Below are 20,030 nucleotides of genomic sequence, written 5' to 3'. Positions count from 1 at the left end.
GAGGTGACAGCATCACAAGTGGCCTTCTCCACAGAAACCCTCTACACCCTCTACTAGTGCCCCAAGCCCCACTGCTTCCTCTTTCTGACAGTGCAGTCCTAATTTTGGTAAGCTGAAGCATATATCTAACATAAGCACATACACTTCCACATCAGATCCACCTAAAGCAAGAATAGCTTCACATTTTTTTTCAAAATTGAGGTCTTAGTATCCTAAATGTACCTTTCAAATGCAACTGTAAGATCTGTGTAATTGAAACTTTTGCTCTAATCTTGTTACCTCCCTCAGGCAGTTCCTGACAAATGGAGATTATAAGTGAGGATCTGTAGCAAACATAACTAAAAAAAGGCATCTTTAATGTTTTTGAAATGTGTTCAAAGCAGCTTGGTTGCAGAGCACAGAAAACTCACTTCCCTTTTACCTGAAATGCCATTATGTTTATTAAATTAAGAGTGGCATTAATCTTCTAACATATCCAGATCTTTTCATGATTTTGCATTTTTTATAACTAAAAGATCTCACTAAATATTTCTTCATGCCTCTAAATAATATCACCCATCATGTCATACTCATCACAGATTTTCCTCTGTAACTTTGTATCAGAGCTGAAAAAGAGCTATCACAGAAAATAAAATGGGACTAAAGTAACAGTCCTTTGTATTAAATTTAACATTTGGCTTCTGTCCCAGAGTTTTCCACATCCATATTCGAATCAGATGGTAGCGTAAGATGAAAAGATTTCCTGGATGGATTTTATTCTTATTTCTTATTAAAGGGTTGATAACAGGCTAAAGGCAAGATACTTGTTGTAGTAAAAAAATCTGCCTAATATCAAAGGCTGGATGGGCAAGCTGACATGTATTATCATTAGGCCTCCCTGCTTGATCACATTTCAGTATCATAAAACCATTCTGCTAGTGAACATGAAGTAGAAGAATTTCAGCACGAGAGCAAAAAGCCCAGGCTGGCAGGTAGCTCTCCTTTGGGCAGTCTGCTTTATGCTTAGTAGCTGACCATAAGCCAATTGAAGGGTTTAACATCAAAAAGTACTGTTGGCGACAGCACAGTGCAGCTATATTTATTTCAAATTGTAGTTATCCTCCAATATTCACATTCATGAAAGATACTCCCTCATCCTGACTTACCTAAGGAGTTGGTATCATGTGTGATGTGACAGCATAGGACAGCCTCACCAGTGTTTCTCAGACTTCTTCAGGAGCCCAGCATACTCTGCCCCATCCCCATGCCAGCCACTTTCCCTTGGTTCCTTTGGCAATCTGGAGACAGAAAGATCAAAGGGACTTGAATACTCTTCAGAAAGCAGTTTTCCCTTTACTCAAAGCAGCTTTGTATAATACTTATGTATGACTGGGCTTAAATTTTAGGAACGCTTGCAGGCTCTGGGTATTTTATGCAAAACCAATTACTTTTGATAAAATGAAGGAGTGGTGGTTTCAAGTGTTGCTGTTCTGCTGTAGTGGAGACTGCAGGCATGATATTGGAGCTATAAATTAGATTTTGCAAAGCTGCTCTTCTGCAGCGAGTCTGCTGCTTCAGAGCAACAGGGTATAATTAGCATTTTCTTGGGTATATTTTTATTCTGTTTTGATGCAGTATCTTCAGCAGCCAAAGTAGAGCAGCAATTGAAGGCTACATTGACCCTTCATTTCACCTTGTGATCACAAAGGGTATTGAAGGGCAAATATGCTTTACAGCTATCTTATTCTGCTTTTCTAAATGCACCTCTTTAAAGCAACTGGTATGTGGTTTGAATTTACAAACAGGGAATCATTTTACCAGTACTGGTCTTTACAGCATGTACATCAACATCTGAGCTTATTAAAGGAGCCCAGTGCTCCTTTCACAGTCAGTGAAATGAGCACATTTAGAGTAGCAATTAATCTGATCTATTTTAGACTTCATCTTTCCAGTGAGGTGGATTGTATTCTAGAAGAGCCTATTTCTCTCCTTAGCAATAATAAATCCTATTATAATTAGTTCAGGAGGGGCTATCTGTAGTTAGGTGAGATGGATCCAATACAGCATGTTACTGAATAGCTCTGTATTCTCACTTTGCTATTCATATTGTTTGTGTTAATGTTTTTGGGTTTGTTTGGTGGTTTGTTTTTTTTTTAATTACCTTATTACCATAGGGAATGCACAAAGATATCATTTGTGTTTGTAAGAAATACTTGATTCAGTCCCTAAGAGATTTTTACTGCCACTAATTACAGCTACCTTAATGCTTCCTGTGAAAGCTGTTGTGGTTGTTGTGTCTTCCATGACTCAGGTACCAGTTCGATGCTGAACATCTCCTTGGATAAAGAGTGCATTCTGGGACATGTTGGGTACTTGAGCAATACCCATAAGGGACTTGGGGCAGAGAGACCATGGGGTTTCCTCACACTCTTCTGAAAACAGGTTCAAGAAGGCCAGATGAATGGGGCTGTAGCATGTATATGCCTGTTTCAGGAGTGTTACTACAACTGGGATGAGGGATAAGGAAGCATAATTTGTACTGGAGAACAGTGTCAATAGTTCATTTGGGTTCACCTGAACCATGCTTATGAGTTTATTCAAACAGAAGAAAAGTCCTCCAAATCTGGTCTCCTCAAGACAAGTTTGCCACATACGACAGGGCTCAAAAGGTTAGAAGAATTTCCTATGAACAGCCCTCAGCAAAAAAATAGTGTAATACCCAGTAACCAAAGAATCAAAGTTATTTTTGAAGTGTACAAACAGAGTCATATAATACGAGTAATAAGGTATTACTGGTCCCATATTTGTTATTTGCACTGTATCATACTGGTGCAAGCAGATTGATTTTCAGAGGGTGGAGGCTGCTGGAAATGTGTTCCTTGAAAACCTTTCTTGTTCACTACCCCAAAATCTGTAATTGCTTTTGGAAATCTTGGCTTTGCTCTCTGGATTATTCGCACCCAAGGCTCCCTAGTATGGTCCACTGAGCATTAGTTTTCCTCTAATTAATCTTCTGGTTGATTATGTAATGAATTTTTCTAGGTGAGTGTATTCTGTTTCTTCAATTCATTAATTCTTTCAGCTCAGCTTTGCTTATTCCCTCCTTTGTCAAGGTCTTACGTTAATATTTGCAGCATTGCCTAGAGACATGTATGCAATTAATTTTTTCTTCTTTTTTTTTTTTTCTTTTTACAGATGTAACTGAAATCCCCCCGTGTATTTTGAAGACTTCACCAACAGATCAGCAGCTGAACAAGCTCGCGAGGAGGCTGGGACCCGAATGGGAGCACATAGTTCTGTGCTTGGGTCTGTCCCACACTGACATCTATCGATGTAAAGTCGCTCACCCGCACAACCTGCAGTCACAGGTCGTGGCTGCCTTTGTCCTGTGGAGACAGCGTTTGGGGAAGAAAGCGACAATCCAAAGTCTGCAAACCTGTCTGATGGCAGAGGAAGTGGATCCTTCTGTGATACAGTACATGCTGGAGTGAAGCCTCGCTATTGATTGGGAGCTTACAAGTATATTGTTAAATGAATCAAAGAGGACTCACCAAAATGTATGTTAAAGATCTGACACCTCAAGCTGGAAAAAATGGGGTTGGGAACTGTGGTTTTATTAATCTTAAACATTCTGGTTTTCTGTGGTGTCTTGTGACTTGCAGTTCTTCTCATGCCAGATTAATTTCTAGCAGGCATTTAAAAAATTGATTGCTCTTTCCTGATTGTTTTTTGTACTATTCCAGTGGGGATATAGGGTGACACTAAAAGTCCTTGCAAGCAAGAGGCCCTGCAGTGAGTTCAGCAAGGTTTCTGATTTCACTGCAGGAGCAAGACTTGGTTTAACCTATTTTCTGAACTATGTAGGAGCCTTTGTTTACTGCTGTTCCATGCTAGTTCCCTGATACTCCAGCAATTAACTGACAGTAATTTAACAATTTTACAACAGTTATTTTATTTCAGGTGGCTAATTTCACATTTATAAAAGTTTTATCACATACAGTTTCTTGCTACAATAGATGACTGCTACTTTAGTTTGCCTTTGAAACTGGCCCTAAGTGGAAGTTACAAGAACCTAGTGTGTCTGTGAGAGTTTCTCCCGTGACTATTTAATGCATTTCTGCAAGGAGACAGGCACCACGCACGTATGCCACCTCTTAGCATAGGGAAGTTCTCAATGAGACATGCAGTAGAAAAGTGACTACAAGATAGGCAGGAGACGGAAAACAGCAAGAAGGGGCCTAAAACATGAGACAACTTCTAGGTTGTCCATGTTTGTCTCCACTGATAAATTGGGAGACAACTTGATGCCTGCTGAGTCTTTATACTATGCTCTGGATCCAGGCAATACTGTTTAACGTAAATTTTACTCTTAGCTTGAGTGTCACAGGCACCATTCTCTGACCACTGCATGCCCGTGAGGGTACTGAAGCTTGCAAGTCCTTTTTGGTCAAGATGTACTCTCCACTGCTGTCCTTTCTGCCTGTGCCAACCACCAGGCTCATTTGCTTTCTACCAGCTTTTATGTGGCTCATGCAGCCAGCTTCAACACTCTTGTCCCTAATTCTTTCCCAGCTGTAATTGTACCACCAGTGATGGTTAGATTTTATGCAGAACAGTAAAGCTTGGACTTTCATCCTCCTTTCCTTCTGTCAAGGAGTCTTCTTCCTTCTGAGGAAGACCAATGAGGTTTTTGCTGACCAGGTGAGTGGGGATCAGTCCACAGGGTGCACATCCAGATGTGATGGAAGTGACCAGCTGCTCTCTGAGGCCTAATGATAAGGGGCAGAATAAGTCTTAATTCTCCCTGGGAAGTTTGCTGTAGAGTAAATGAGGAAAAAAGTTTGGATGCAGGGTTTCCAGGTTTATTAAAGAGCAAGTTCTGGTAGACTGTTTAATCTACAGAGTCTTTGCCAAGTAACTTCCCATCCTACAAGGTCTTCCCCATGTAATTTAACAGTTTAACAGCCTTGTTGAAAGTCTTTATTGGGGAATGAACTTTACTGCCTTTTTTTTTTCTTTTTTTTATTCTTCCTATACCTAGATTTTGGAAGACATCAGGGAAGTTGGGAAATACAAAGAGATTTTAAGGACACCCTGCCTGCCTTGTTTTTCAGAAGCGTGGGAACAGAAAACATATCCTGGCAGGATCTGCTCCTGCAGGTCCCAAAGCAATCTGGTATTACTTTAGTTTTAATCTTCAGTATACAGTTCTGACCTTCAGTAAACTGTGATCCTGTTATACCTCACTCAGACCTTAACTACTCGTATCCTATTATGGCTACTTACAGAGTTTAAGTCTATCAACAAGTCTCAAATAAACAATGTAAATCAATGTAGGCCTTGGGATTTATTTATTTTTCTGTTTTATGATGCTTTAATGCCAGTATATTCTTTTTTGGTTGAAAACCATCCTAGAGAAAATCTATAGGCAGTTGGCAAATACAGATGAGCATGGCCCAGTGCAGGGAGTGTGGTGAGGACTCTGAAGCAATGCTGCCAGGGAGATGGGCAGGAGCATGGTCTGCGTGTTAGGGAAGAGGGGCAAAGCAGTGTCCCTGCCATCAGGTTGGAGGAACAAAAGCTGGAGATGGAAGAAACTACTGAAAACATGATTTAGAGGAAGAAGCTGGCTCCCAGACACGTAAATGCAAACACGTTACCTTGTTCTGAGCTGGCATTAACCAAGTCTTAGCACACACTGGTCTCCAAGGGAGTCGTCCCCAGTTAACCCAGCCTGAAGGCAGTGCTCCAGGAAGGCAACAAGTCTGGGCAGTAGAGCAGTAGCAGAACACTCTTGGGGCCCTTGTACCTTCTTCTTTGGGTAGACTTCATATTTCATGTTCTTCATTTCTAAGGCTGATTTCAGATTATCTGTAACTAATAAATTTAGAGCATTTTTAATGATTAAGAAAATAGCCTGGAATAGGTAGGAAGTCTCAAGCCAAAGAAGTCTTCCTTGCAAGCCAGGGATCCTTCTGTGTATCTGCCATGGGCCACTGGAAACCTGATGGGTCATTATTGTATCAGGTAATTTCTCCATAGTCCTTTATCTGTTCTTTAGGTGGACTAAATTCTGCATCCCAGCAGTGGTACTGGAATGACAGGAGCCATGGCTAGACAGGGAATTTAAAACCTGGCCTCTCATATTGTACAACAAAGCACTTAATTCATAATTTATAGTTACTTTCACATTCCCAGGCCCTAAATGAATACTGTAATACTTGAGTTGCAAATATTGAAGGGAGAGGTTTACTTATTTTATGAGACTGTTTCCATTGCTGTTATTTTTAAATTCATGGAAATGTTCCTACTAGACTCTTCAGTTTTATTAAAGCTTGTTTTTGCACCACGCAAACGCAAGGACACATTTAACTTGACAGTAGTATTCCTCTAAGCCAGTGGATTTTTCCATCCACTTAAAAATATTTTTCTTCTGTCTGTAATGTTTTAATTTACACAAGGATACAATTAAGACAATTTAATTCTTCAGATGTATAGCAAGGGCTCTCATTCTCTCTTAGAACAGCCAAAAGGTCTTAAAATGTTTATTTTTCTCTGGCTAATTTGGGAGCAAATGTTATTTATTTAAATCTCACTCATAAGCAAGCCTGCAGCTTGAGTATTGTTCAGGAGTGAGGCAACTCAGTGAGTGAATTTCCCCATCTGTCCCTTCCCCTCAAGTCCCCTGTGCCACTAGTTTGGGTGACAGGGGGCCTGTGCAGGGGCTCCTGTGCCCCCAGGACTGGTGCATGGGGCAGGCTGACAGCCAGGGTAGCCCCCCAGCAAGGACTTGTCCCTCTTCCACAGCTGATTGTTTGCACTGAGTGGCGTGGCCACTCCAGGCTTTGGGCTAGTGCATGGGGCTCAGGGGCAAAGGTTAGCCAGCAGCAGCTGTCCTCCGATGTGTCTGGCTTTCTTGACTGATGCTGAATAAGTCTTCCTAGTGAAAAAGGGATTATTGCTGTCTACCTACTCGTGGCAGTGTCTAGGAGCCTTGAGAGAGAAAAACATAAAGGTGGCTGCTGCTGGACCTTCCACTGAAATGAATGGCTTAACTTCTTGTCCTTGGAAAAAGTAGTCATTCATTTTCTTCCTTGCCCTACAAAAGAGATTTCGACATCCCATTTAACTCTGCTAAGTGGTAAGTAGGCTTTATGAAAGCTGATTTGTACTCTGCAAGTACAGGTGGACTCTTAGCATGGGAACAGACAAGGTCTAACAGCACCAGCTGCGTGAAGTGGCAGGGGTGGTCACAAAGGGGAGATCTCAGGGCAGAACCATGTCACGGAGGCTTTGCGCTGCTGCCTTGAACTGCGGCGGGAGTGCAGAGGAGAATGAAAATGCAGTCATCTTTGAGCTGCTTCTCCCTGATGATGTGGGGGAAATTTCCATCTTGAGTCATATGTTATGACAGTCATTGAACTGTGGAATAAAACATTTTGCAAAAGGCTGGAAAAATAAACAAAGTCATATTATATTCAAAGAACATAAAAGGCATGCTCATCTGATGCTAAATGTGGTCATGCTGCCAATTTTGTTTCTTACTGCAAATAAAAACAGTCTCTGAGAGCTAATCTGTTTACAAGTTTCCATATTCTCCATAATGATAGACTAATGTCAAGGCATAGTAGAAGCAGACCTGAAAAGGCATGTCCTAAAAGCTTTATGTTTTTGCAATGAATATTCAAAAGGTTTTGCCCAGATTTCACTAAATGAAAATAGTTTTTACTTCCAAGGTGTCTTTCCAACACCTGATAAATAGGCCTAAAAATAAACCCAGTGATTCAGCCTTTTTTTTTTTTTTTCCCCCCCTGGGCTGAGCTCAGTGTCCTTTAAAACTGATTTTCTGAGAAAAAGGGATATTTTCCAGAAACAAATAATCTTTCAAAATATCTTTTCAGATTTATTTTTTTTTTTAAAGTATGTATTTTAGCAGAATTCACTTCTAAACTTAGCATTTTACTTGTGAAAAAAAGGTAAATTGGCCATTTCCCTTGGAAGCCTTTGGGAAGAGCTGAATGATAAGTAGAGCTGATAATGGCACAGGAAGACTCTGGACACTCCTGCAGCAGCCACTGCATTGAAGTGTCTGCAGGAGTTACAGATACCAGTTCTGACATTGATGTCGGGTCCAAGCCCCAACAGCAAGGAGACAAAAAGTCTCTTAATAACTTCAATGCACTTTGGATTAGGCCTTCTTTAATTGGAACCTGCTGAAGCGTGGTACATTTTTACTACCTCTCTTTGAAAAGCAGTTTTTATGGATTTTGGGGCAATAAAAGGGAAAGGGTTTTTTGTGGATGTAGTAAGCACTCCAGGTCTTATTTTTGCTGCCTCAAGTGCTACTTGGAGCTATTCACTTCAAAGTAAGGATCATGAGAAAGAAAAAAGAACAGAGGAGAGGTGCCATTCAGCAAAGGATTTCTGTATGTTTCCATACCTGAGATCATTTTAAGTTATGAAATGTGAATAATCCCCTAAGAGATGGGATTTGATGGCTTGGGAGACTGTTAATAGATTCATGGAGTTTTCTGCCTCGAGATCAAGGATCCAAGCCCACACTGACCCAAAAGAAATGCAACCTAATGGCAGCCTGTGCAAAATTAATAACACATTTTCTTTCTTCTATCTTTAGGACTTTTATTTCTGACCTACACAGCATCAGCCCTTGCTGTCAGACTCAGAAAAGGGCATAGAACGTTGAATGAGCCGAGTACCTGAACTGCCCTCTGCTGAGAAGAGGGACAAACCCATTAGACCCTGGGAGTGCAAAGTAGGCAACATGAATTGTTGCCATGGCCAGTGTTAATCTTCACATAGTGTGTGCAGAGAGGCAGGTGTCACCCAGGCCTCCCCCACACCCGCAGCAAGCTCATTCACAGAGAGAGAACACACAAGAGACCTCAACAACTCCTTGCAGAACATGCTCTGAGGCTGTTGTCACTTGCTGGCTAGTTATTACTCTCCTGTGAGTGCTGTCATAGCCCTTCCTGAGGAATGTGTGTCTAGTCAACAATACTTAACTGCCCAAAGTCCTGTTTCTTCATGACAGTCACCTCTGTGAACAGGCTTAGGGCAGGATTGGACAACACCTTAGTTGGGAGCACTGCTGAAATGTAGATCCCATCAGCAATATTTCTAGCTGAAGATACATTTCCAGAGTCAGAGTTATTTTCTGATTAACAGTACCTACTTCTTTTTCTTGAACTCAGACCTGATCCAGCACCTGCTTCCTGGTTTGACTTTTGTGCTGGTAGAATGAGTTTTGATCGGGGTGCCTGCCCCAGCCATTCTGCAGCAGGAGGTCAGCCTGCCCCATGGCATGTAGCTCTGGTGTGGACCTCAAAAGCAGCACTTCTGACTTTCAGAATATGCAAACCCCTTTAGCAACTGGGGCCTCTGCATGTTGCTGTTCACTGTGATTTCAATCATTAGCTATTTCATTTTTATGGGCTCTGATCTTTCTTCTTTGCACTGTTAAGTTTGGATTATCCTGAAGGGAATCATTGCAAACTAGAGCAGGGGCATTTTTTTGCATGCACACTAAGCACTGGTCCCTAGGAAGCAGACAGGTGGAAACTCTTAACACACCTTTGATATTAATTTTGATTTTTAGTGATGAGGAAGGTAAGAGGTGATGCTTCCCAGCTTATGACCCTGTAAACTCCAGAAAGGGGCTGGGAGTGTTCCCACTAGGCTGAGGCTGGTCAGAGTGAGCACACAACCACGTTTGCCTTTGTGGCACCTTGACAGGAACAGGGCTGGGGATGCAGAGCATAGTCATTGCCCTTGAAAGCCCAATGGGCACCCAACAGCACTGTAAGAAAAAGGATATAAAGACATAATAACTAGAAAATGCAACTTTCAATTATCTGAGCAGGCAGACCTCAGTGATTCTGCCTTTTATGAAGTAATTCTATTTTTATGGACACATTTGCCAGGCTTTATTTAAATGAGAAAGCAATTGAATAACGAGAGCATGTGGAGACTACTGATAAGGATCCGTCTTTCAGGTTATTAAACAAACTGCATAGCAAGTGCTCAACTATTCTTCAAAATGCTTAAGCAACACCTTTTGTTCTGATTCCCATCTAAAATTACCTCCCAGTAAGTTGCCTCCCAGTAATTTCCAAGAATCGGCATGCGATCAGTACACACCCCAGTTCTGTATTATAAAGACTTCTGAGAAAAATCTCAGGCTTAACAAACAAGCTGCGCAGGGACTGGGAAATCAAGCCTCCTGAAGGAATTTTACTTGCCTCGCGTTGGGCTCGCTGTGCCATTGGATCTGCTGTCTGCATGTGAAATGAGCCTCAATAATCACATATTCTTCCTCTCCATTGCTGATCCTGACTTTGCAAGATTTGAGAATCCACTTCAGGCTGCAACTTGTAGAGCAATGCAGACTGACTTCCGATGGGCAGAGTTAGATCCACATGCAGCAAGCCTGAGATTGCTTACTTATACATGCTCAGGGTTTGCTGCCTGAGCGAGCGTCGTGGCACGGGGAGCAGGGTGGAGCACCCTAAACTCTGCAGAGCAGAGCTGTAAGCAGCATGGGTGTGCTTCTCAGCCATGGTGCAATGCATGTCAACACAGGTCTTGAAGAAGCAACCAGAGGTTTTCCTCTTTGTGATACACACAGGTTTATCTTACCCATCATTAAGTACTTGGGTCCCACAGGCCTCTGAAGAAGAACACTCCATCCCCACCCCCCAAAACTAGCTATCTAAAGCAGGAGCCATATCACAGAAACAGGTGAGAGTAATGGTAAAAATCTGAAGAAAAGCAGACTAGAAACAAAGCCCCGAGTCTGGCTGACCAGCCTGTTGTGAATTTGAGGACTGTGATTTTTCTGTTGTAGCTGCAGATGGGGCTCAGTGTCACGGGTTGTTGGCTTCTCTGCTTCCATGTCAGCTCGGGGCTCTAGTGAGTCACCTCTGGGCACCTGGTAAAGACAGAGAATAGCAAACAGGTCAGGGAGGGACACGTGTGTGTGAGGATGTAGAGGACAAGAATAAAGGGACTGGAAGGGAATGAGCTCTGGAGCTCCCAGAGGGCTCATTCCCAGCACTGCCCCATCCTCGGTGGTGCCTCAGGTCCCTGCCTGCTGGCTCCCATCCCTGCCATGAGGCTGCACACCAGAGGATGTTTCCTCTGGTGCCAGCAGATGCCACAGCAGGTAGGATGTACGATTTTTTTTTTCTTTTTTTTTTTTTTTGTCCTTTTCCCAGGCAGACACAACCAACACATCAGATTTCACCCTGAAATCTGGCTGATGGGCTGGCTCCGGGTTTAACATGCTTTCCTAGAAGGGACATTGCTCACAGGGCAGGCAGCTGCGATTTCCAAAAGCTCATCCCGCGAGGCGTGCATCCTGGCAAGGTGACAAGCCATGAGCGGCTGCAGCGCAGTCGTCACCCGACAGAAGCGCCAGCAGGCGCCTGGCCAAGCAGGGCCGACAGCAAACGCTGCTGGCTGTGGCTGCTGCCCACCCAGGACCACCACAGGGGCACGTGGCCACCACCACCTCCCCACATGGAGGACGTGAGCATCGGGCCAGCATGAGGACATGCGCTGTGCAGGGCTGGATGATGAGGCTTGGACACCCTAGCCAATGCTTCCTGCTAGCTTTTGGGCCCTGGTCTGGGGATGTGTTAAACCACCCAAGCTACTGGGTCAAGATCTGCTGGAGCTGGAGAGTGTGATGGGAAGGTCAGGCTCCGTTGGCTGGAGAAACATGCCTCCTGCTCTGAGGCTGCAAGGGGCTCGCCCAGCTCTGGTGTGGGGTTGGTGAGTCAATACACAGCCTTGCTTCAAGAAACTGGCAGTCAAAATAGCTGGTTTCTTGGGAACCAAAATAACTCAACAGAAGCATTAGCTGCTTCAAAACCTTTGTCAAGTGTCTCATCTTATAAATGCAGGTTGTTCTCCTAAGTGTTGTTAAAAAAAGCACCTTGAGCATGGGAATCGTAGGATCAAGGAATCCTAGAATAATGGAATCATAGAATCATAGTATAACTGAGTGGACTTGTAAAGGTCATCTAGTCCAACCCCCTGCAGTTAGCAGGTGCATCTTTAACTGGATCAGGTTGCTCAGAGCCCCATTCAACCTGACCTTGGATGTTTCCAGGGATGGGGCATCTACCACCTCCCTGGGCAACCAGTTTCCTGCTTGGAAAAGAGGAATGGGTGAGTGTTGGGCCTAGTATGGAGGTGCAAGTTCCTGCTCACTCCTCAAAGTGCCTCTTGGCTGCACAACTGAAGTGGGCCTGACCCATGCTCACAGCCAGTCCTGCTCTGCCTACCCCACAATGGGCACCCTCAGGGTGGGCTTGTGTGGACCCTCAGAATGGACCACAGTGGCTCATACTTCTGATGAGCCCAGCAGAAATCCAGCAACATTGAGTGTGACCCATTGAGACTGAGCTGTCCGTGTGATGGTGAATGCCACTTCCCCTAGCAAATAGCAGTTTTTTTCACTAAAAAGACAGTGTTTCCCAAACAGTGCCATTGTGTCCTCATGCACTTGAGCATGTTGGTGAACACGTTTTTTCAGTCATTACAAGCAACAAAGTAGGAGTGCTGCAAAGAAGTAAGCCAGAAGTGCAGCTGATGAGAAACAGCAGGGTCACCACGTCCGCTGCTGTGAACTCTCCTGGGGACATAAGCTTGGTAAGAGAAAGAGGGAAAGATGAACAGCACCATTTGACAAGTGGCTGTAACTAACATAGTAGGAAAAATCCAGACCTGGTGTATAGGAGATGATCATATGGCAGAACAGAATTGCTCGTCTGTTAAGCATTACTAAATGCTTACTATACTAAGCATTGCCAATCTTCAGGAAATGTACCTAGGTGAAGCTGAAGATTTTTAAATCCAAAACTGATGGCATAAATCAAACCCTTCTCCGGCTCCTGCAATAAGAGAAGAAAAGGAAATTGCTTTTCGGCCCCGAAAGCATGCTCTTGGTAGCTGATAAACTAGCTGTGACTCCCCACAGAAGGCACAATAAATAGCAAGAGAGCAAATATCAGAACATAATGAGCCTCCAAAGGGACACAGGGAGTGACAGCAGCTGCTGCTGGAGGAATTTGGGGCTGCAGGAGATCCCCTTGGGAGGGAGGACAGTGGGTGGGATGGGGAACGGTACCCGGTAGAAAAAGGCCTGTGGGGTACCCAAGGTGAAGCTGCTTAGCATCCAGAGGCTTTCCTGTGTCCTGTTTAGCCCCAGAGTCAGAAAAGATATCTGAGGAAATGTGAAAGCACCAATGCTTTTGCTCCATGCCAGCCAAAAGATAAGCTGAGGCCTTGCTGAGGTTGCGGATGAGGATGCAATAGTTGAGGGAGAGAGCAGGCACCTTTTGGGTGCCATTTGTCTACCTCTCCTTATGTTTTTGCTAGTATTGAGCTGAATTTACACCTCAGTGACTGTAAGTGATGCCTAACTCAGCTGTAGGTATATACATTAATTGAGATTAATCCCATCCCTTGTGTCAGATTAAATCAATCCCACTCCCAAGTCTTGATTTTTGAGACAAGATGCTTTCAGTTCCTGATGGTTCTTGCTGCCAATGCTGATGGCCCCTGCAGTAATGCTGCCACCTCGCCAGCCATGGAAGCTCTGACAGTGTGAGTTTCAGAGAGGCCTTTCAGGGGGTAATAAATGGTAAAAAAAATTGGTAAAGAAGCTTCCCTGCAAAAAGACCTTCTTGGTTTGTATAAACAGTTCACACACAGCAAGAGGGATTCTGGAACAAGACGCAGCCTTGTAATCCAGTTCTAGTCCTAGCTGTGTATAAACACAGAGTGGGTATCTGCTACAAAAATAGAGGTATTGGAGGAAGCCAATAAAGACAAGGGTGAGTAACAAAGGTGGCAAAATACCAAGCAGTAGGTTGTATATGTTACCCTGACCAAGATTCTTCACTGTCTGCTTTGTGAAGCACCCAAGTAAAAATGTTCCAGTTTGAGCCTTGTGAGAATTCTTCTGGTTTGTTCTCTTTTTCTTTTCTTTCTTTTCTTTTCTCTTTTCTTCTTTTCTTTTCTTTTCTTTTCTTTTCTTTTCTTTTCTTTTCTTTTCTTTTCTTTTCTTTTCTTTTCTTTTCTTTTCTTTTCTTTTCTTTTCTTTTCTTTTCTTTTTTTCTTTTCTTTTCTTTTCTTTTTTTCTTTTCTTTTCTTTTCTCTTCTCTTCTCTTCTTTTCCCCTCCATTTTTTTCCCCTCCTCTCTTTGTTGCTAGAATTTAACAAGCTTGCATTTGGAATAGTCTTGCATTTCCTCATGTCTGTGTCTCACCTCAGTGCCATTAAAAGTCACGACACGTAATAGAGAAACAGCTGTGCAGGAAACTTCAGGCATCTGTTTAACATTAATTGCATGTATTCCTAAAAAGTCATAGAATGTTTTTAACATTTCACTGCACATCTGGTGTGTCACTGCTTAGGGTTTTTTTTTTAATAGGTATTATCTGTCAGTCACTGAGAATTATCAACCACAAGCTGGCCAGACAGTGGGGAGATACACAGGCAAGTAAAATGGAAGAGATGTTTCTAAATAGCATCTAAAAACCCACAACTCTGAACAAAAATGACAAAGCAACACTGACTGTTAGCTGTCTCTCAGCAGATACTGAGCTACAGGGAATTTAGATTTAGGGAGGGAGAGCACATTCTATTAAGAAACACTGTATGATTTAGAAGATGTATCTTCCATGTGAATCCTGTCCCAAACTATGACCTAGGACTTCTTTCTCAGCCAGAGGAGGATGAGTTCTCCTGCAGCTACTCAGAAAATCACAACTTGTCCCCTTCCCCACTCTTATCCCAACCTGCTTGCATTTAGCCATAAATGGCTTTTTTTTCTGCAGACTTGGCAACTCTCACATTAAAGAAAGTGGTCTCTTGAAGGTCAGGTGAAAGGCATGTTCTTCAGCCTGACACAGCCCTGCAAAGCCTTCAGCTCCAGGAGGTTCTCTTATTGCTCTGCTCTGTGCTAGTCCAGGGAACCATGGAGCTGCAGCCTCCCCCTGCCACGGTGGGAGTCCCAGACTCTGGGGAAGGCACAGCAGCCTCCATGAGCTTCTGGCCACTGGCCTTCAAGAGCTTCTGAAAATTCTTTAATGTCTCTGAGAAACTTTTTCTAACTGAATGAATGCTGGATAAGGGATTTTTGGCACGTTTTTCTTCATGTCCACTGACTGGGAGACAAGGACCTCAAAAAGTGTCTCTATGAATGATTCCTTTTTTATGTCAGAGATCTTTTTTCAAGAGCTTGTCTTGTATAGGATGTGTGATGGGGTGTTTCCCACCTTCAGCTGTTTGAAATACTTGCAGAGTGGTGACAACCTGTAATTAAGTCAGTAACAAATGTTGATTTGAGGTGTTTACTGATGCCTCATGAAAAGACTAGAAGGCATAGCTTTGGAAAAACACAGCGTTGTCAATGTTACAGAGCAGGTGCATCCCACAGTAACCTCAATTTAGAGAGTTTAGGCGAGTAGGTGTATGGGGTTATGTGTTCCTGGGTTATCTTCAGCAGATGAGAGGACACAGGGGGCCTGGGGCAAGGGAAGGAGGGAGGGAAGCCATGGGCACAACTCCCATCCCAACGTGCTGCAGCAGGCAACCACGCCCACAAACAAGTGAGTGTCTTTGGAGAAGCGTTCCTCAGTCCCAGGCTTTGGAGGTAGAGTGAAGCCTAAGGACTAAGGGTGTGTTCCTGTTGTCTACTGAGAAGGGTTACAACATCTCCCTTTGAAAGAGTTTCTCTAAAACGAACCTGTCACAGAATCATAGAATTGTTTTGGTTGGAAAAGACTTTTAACGTCATCAAGTCCAACCATTAATCCAGCACTGCCAAGTCCACCACTAAACCACGTTCCTAAGCACCACATGTACAGGTCTTTTAAATACCTCCAGGGATGGTGACTCCACCATTTCCCCGGGTAGCCTGTTCCAGTGCCTGACAACATTTCCAGTAAATACATTTTTCGTAATGTCCAATATAAATGTCCCCTGGCACATTTCATACCTTCCTCCAGCTCTAGGGCAAGTCCCCGTTTTGGGCTAAACATCACAATTAGTTCCTGTGTTTATAATGGGGTGAAGAGCCAAGAGTTCCATGGTCGTCCTTGGGGGGCTTCTAGTTTGGAGTCAGTGACCTTGCTGCCCCAGCAGTTGTGAGCTCAGTGTAGCCCCCCTTCAGACCTCTCCACTCACCAGTAAACAGTGGCAGTAATTTTACTTTTTTCTTGAAAAAACGCTTTGAATTTTTCAAATGGGGAAGATTTGTGACATCTAGAATTGAGTGGGAAGATGTGAAGTGGGTGTGCTCCAGAGATGCAGGGAGCCAGTGTCCATTTCGTGCTCACCCCTCTGCATTGCTAGCCCAAGGAGTACCTTCCAGTCTTTACTTTTCCTGTCCTTAAATACCTCTGCATTTGTATGCTAAACTAGTTTTAGGAACCCACAGCTTAGAGAAGAGGAGTTCCAAGCCACTGGGAATCAAGGAGGGGGCAGTAAGAGGGAAATGAAGCAGCAGTGCAGTGTATGCATAGTGTGAGAGGGAAAGGGAAGGCTCCTCTGAGCCTCTGCTTGGGGACCCAGTGGGTCTGGTGCCAGTGCTGGCAACTGTTTGTGCCGTGTGTTTTGTCTTGATGTTTTTACAGATATGGCTGAAATTTAATTCCTGGCAGAGAGCAAGTACATTATTTGTGGATAGAGTTGAAGGGAGACAACATAGAACCTGCAGAGCATTATTTAAAAATAATTTTAGTGAACAGCTGTATTCATAGGCTGCAGAAGGGAAAGAAAAACCTTATGGGACTCAGGACAAAGACAGCCCAAGCACAGAGGTAAGGGCAACTCTTTGCACCACACCCCATCTCAGTAGTCCCTCTCTGCCCTTATCCACCTCATGCTGCTGGAATTGGACATGAAGACAAGCCCTGCTTATACTTCTCTCATGGGACAGGGAGCATTACATGGCTGCTGCTGCTGGTATCTGCATATACCTACTGAGCTGTGCTGGTACAGAAGCAGAGATTCTTTAATGTGATAAGGAACTGTCTAGGCTAGAATTAAACCAAATCAGCCATGATAAATCTCTCTGAACACAGGCAGAAAATACTTGTTGTGGGCCGAAGAGCAAGCCCAACCCTGGAGCTAAGACACAGGGGAGGACCCAAGCTCTCCTCAGCTGCCAGGCTGGAGTGGGATGATGCAGAGCCAAGATATGGCACTTTGTGGGGAGCAAGCTTCTGGGCTTTACTAAAACACAAGAATTTTCCTCCCTGGCCGGTGCCCTGAGGGCACAACCTCATGCTGAGGCTGGTAAACAGGCACTGGGGAGGCTGGATGACCACCCCTCCTTGCAGACCCTCCCCGCTGCCCTCAGGGCAGTCCCAGCACATGGCAGCACTTCCTCACCCTGGGTGGCAGTGCCAGCGAGGCAGCCTGACCTGCCCTGGCTCGACCTGGGTCAGGATCACTGTCCAAGACCTTTTCCTCACTTAGAGAGAGGTGGCGGATTCCACCTCTAAATCAGCAAAGGAAACAGATCTCGCTGGGGCAATTACAATCAGAAACAGGTTAAGGGCAGGAGAAACACTGATGAAACCACCCAATGTGGCTCTTGGTTTTTACCCTCTTGCCGCTGTGCCTCACCTCAAGCAATTCTGCTAGCATGACTTCACCCTGCGCTGCCTCACTGCTGGCTAACAGCAACGCGCTGCAAATGCTGAAAGCCGGTCTCTGACGTATGCCTCAGCTCCGAGGGACAGCCAGGGACAAGCAGGGACAGGACGCTGGGACAACCCACGTCACCACCCTCCTGAACACCACCCGCACCCGTGTGTGGGTGCACAGGGTTCCCGCTGACCCGCCATGCGTGTGCAAAGGGGCAGCGCTGTCATTTATCGTCTGGGGCTGCTGGCCTTTGTGCAGCAATTGTTCTGGCAGCACAGGACAACCACGGCAGTGTTGCCAGGAGGGAAGGATGGCTCTCAGCACCCCGAATCCTGTGGGCCACTTTGGTGCAAAGCCAGTGCACTGGTGAAGCCAGGGTGGGTGGGTTGCCAAGGTGGTGGGGTCCCGGGGCCTGGGGAGCAGGCGAACACCGAGCCGTCGCAAGAGAGGGAGCGAGCGGCACACAGCACGTAGAACAAGATCTGTTCAATTCCATCAGTCAGCACTCTCTTCCAGAAGATGACCTATTGAACATTTCCAGGAATAGCTGTGCCAAGCCTGTCAACTGTTTCTTGGAAATACACTCAAGAAAAATGGCTTCCTTCCAATAGGGATCTGCAGAAAGCCTGGACTGGATCGAGGCTGCAGCCAGATGCTGAGATGGATGATGCTGTTGCAGTGGCTCTTTCAGGAGCAGGGACTGAGGGAGGCTGGGCCTGGGGGCTTCCCCTTCTCCTCCTCCTTACACATTGGATTGGAAGGAAGGGGTAGGAAGGGGTGGGTTTTTTGTGTGTGTGGATCGACTCAGCTCACTGGTATGCTTATCCTTACTTGCAGTTTCTAGCAGATATGAAAACCTGAAGTACTTGCACATGACTGGGCTGCCAGCCCGGCACAAAACCTACCTGGGCTATTCCACAGGCAATCTCCAGAGTCAGCTGCCAACACTGGCGCAGACCCCCACAATCACAGCATGGTATTCTTGGTATTCCTTATGGCTATATTGCTGGAGTTAAACACAATTATCGCTGTGGTACTGAGGTTTCACTCCCTGCACCAACAGTTGCGTGGGTGGTAGGGTGATGAGCAGGGTTGAAATGTGACCTGGGAAGGTCCTGTTGCAGTGGCCCTGTGCCAGCTGGAGGGTCCCACAGATCCCAGTTGACAGGCAGTCAGATGGGTTGCAATTCACAGGTGTCTGGGATACCTGCCGGGGCCAGGCCCGACAGCACATGCCGTGACCTGCACCCCTGCCATTGCCAAACCTGCCCCTCTTTTGCCAGCTGGAACCAGAAAGGAACAAAACAGGGTCACGCACTGACCAGAGTTGAAATTTAAGGTAATCATCTTGTATTTACACATTGCAAGGTGGTACCAGTGCAGCAGGTGGCTTTTGCAAAGTGGGGGTCCAAGTTCCTTTTCACCATTGTCCTCTGACATGTGTCTGGGTGAACAAAACCCCATGGAAATTAACGTTCCCCCACTGCTGGGTGAAATGGGATAGACATTGCTCTGCCATGTGAGAGGGGTTGTAGAAGTACCTTTTGGAGTTGCTCTGGATCAACTCCAGATCTGGATTTACATTGGGTCCTTCCTGACGGGTTACAAATAAACCAAAGTAATGAGATCTGGCATGGCTTGGCAGACTGTTAATAGGATATAGAGCCTTTCATTTCTGGGTCATTAATTCAAACCAGTTCAGATCAGTAGTGGCCACATTTTGTTGCAATCTAATAGCTGTATTAATAACCTCCCTGAGCAGAATCAGGGAGTCCATCACCACAATTTATATTAATTATAATAACTTTTGTTGGCTGTTTCGGCAAAGAAACCCAGGACTGATTATACTTTGAAGTGGGGGCTCCCTGGAGAAGTGCAGACTGGTGGTAGCTCCTCCTGCAGAAGCCAAGTGCAGCCTTAGGGGCAATTCTCCAGGCGCTGTTCACAAGGCAAAGCTCCTTGGCATGGAGGGAGACCACCTGAGCAGTAAGCATTTCTGCAGCTATTAAAAATTGGGCTCCAGAAGTAGCCTCCAACTTGTGAAGTCCCCACAGCCCTGCTTGACCGTTGGAAGTGTAGGATCATTCTATATTTGCTTGCTTTCTTATATTCTTTCCAAAGCATCTCCTACTGGTGACTAGCTGAGTCAGGACACCAGGCTGGCTGGGACTGTATTTGACATAACAGGGATCTCCTTTTTCTTTTTTTTTTTTTTTTTTTTTTTTACATTCTTATGTTCTGAAACCCTCAAATGGGACGTTAATGATATATAGCGCACCTGTCCAGGATCTACACACATTTTACTCGTAAATTCACACATGCTCTTGTATGTGCTGGTGCACATCCAGCATTTGTCTGCATTATTG

General features: G+C 44.7%; 1 protein-coding gene across 3 annotated transcripts in view; it reads left to right on the top strand.

Annotated features, from left to right (window-relative positions):
* CRADD (CASP2 and RIPK1 domain containing adaptor with death domain) overlaps positions 1 to 20,030 on the top strand; it is a 165,052-nt gene that overhangs the window by 78,768 nt on the left and 66,254 nt on the right. The window contains exons 3-4 of one of the 3 annotated variants that reach the window (XR_007888558.1): positions 3,175 to 3,536; positions 5,021 to 7,553. Coding sequence is in view for 1 of the 3 variants with exons in the window: in XM_051610092.1 (XP_051466052.1) it covers positions 3,175 to 3,470 (296 nt within the window). In the remaining 2 variants the exon portion in view is untranslated. Of the gene's footprint in view, positions 1 to 3,174; positions 7,554 to 20,030 lie in introns of those variants that run through there. The other 2 variants (XR_007888559.1, XM_051610092.1) reach the window with 2 other exon arrangements.

This window comes from Apus apus, chromosome 1 (assembly GCF_020740795.1).
Source record: "Apus apus isolate bApuApu2 chromosome 1, bApuApu2.pri.cur, whole genome shotgun sequence".
NCBI classification, from domain to species: domain Eukaryota; kingdom Metazoa; phylum Chordata; class Aves; order Apodiformes; family Apodidae; genus Apus; species Apus apus.
Note: the sequence above shows the minus strand (reverse complement) of the source record. Positions and strands in the feature narration are given on the sequence as shown.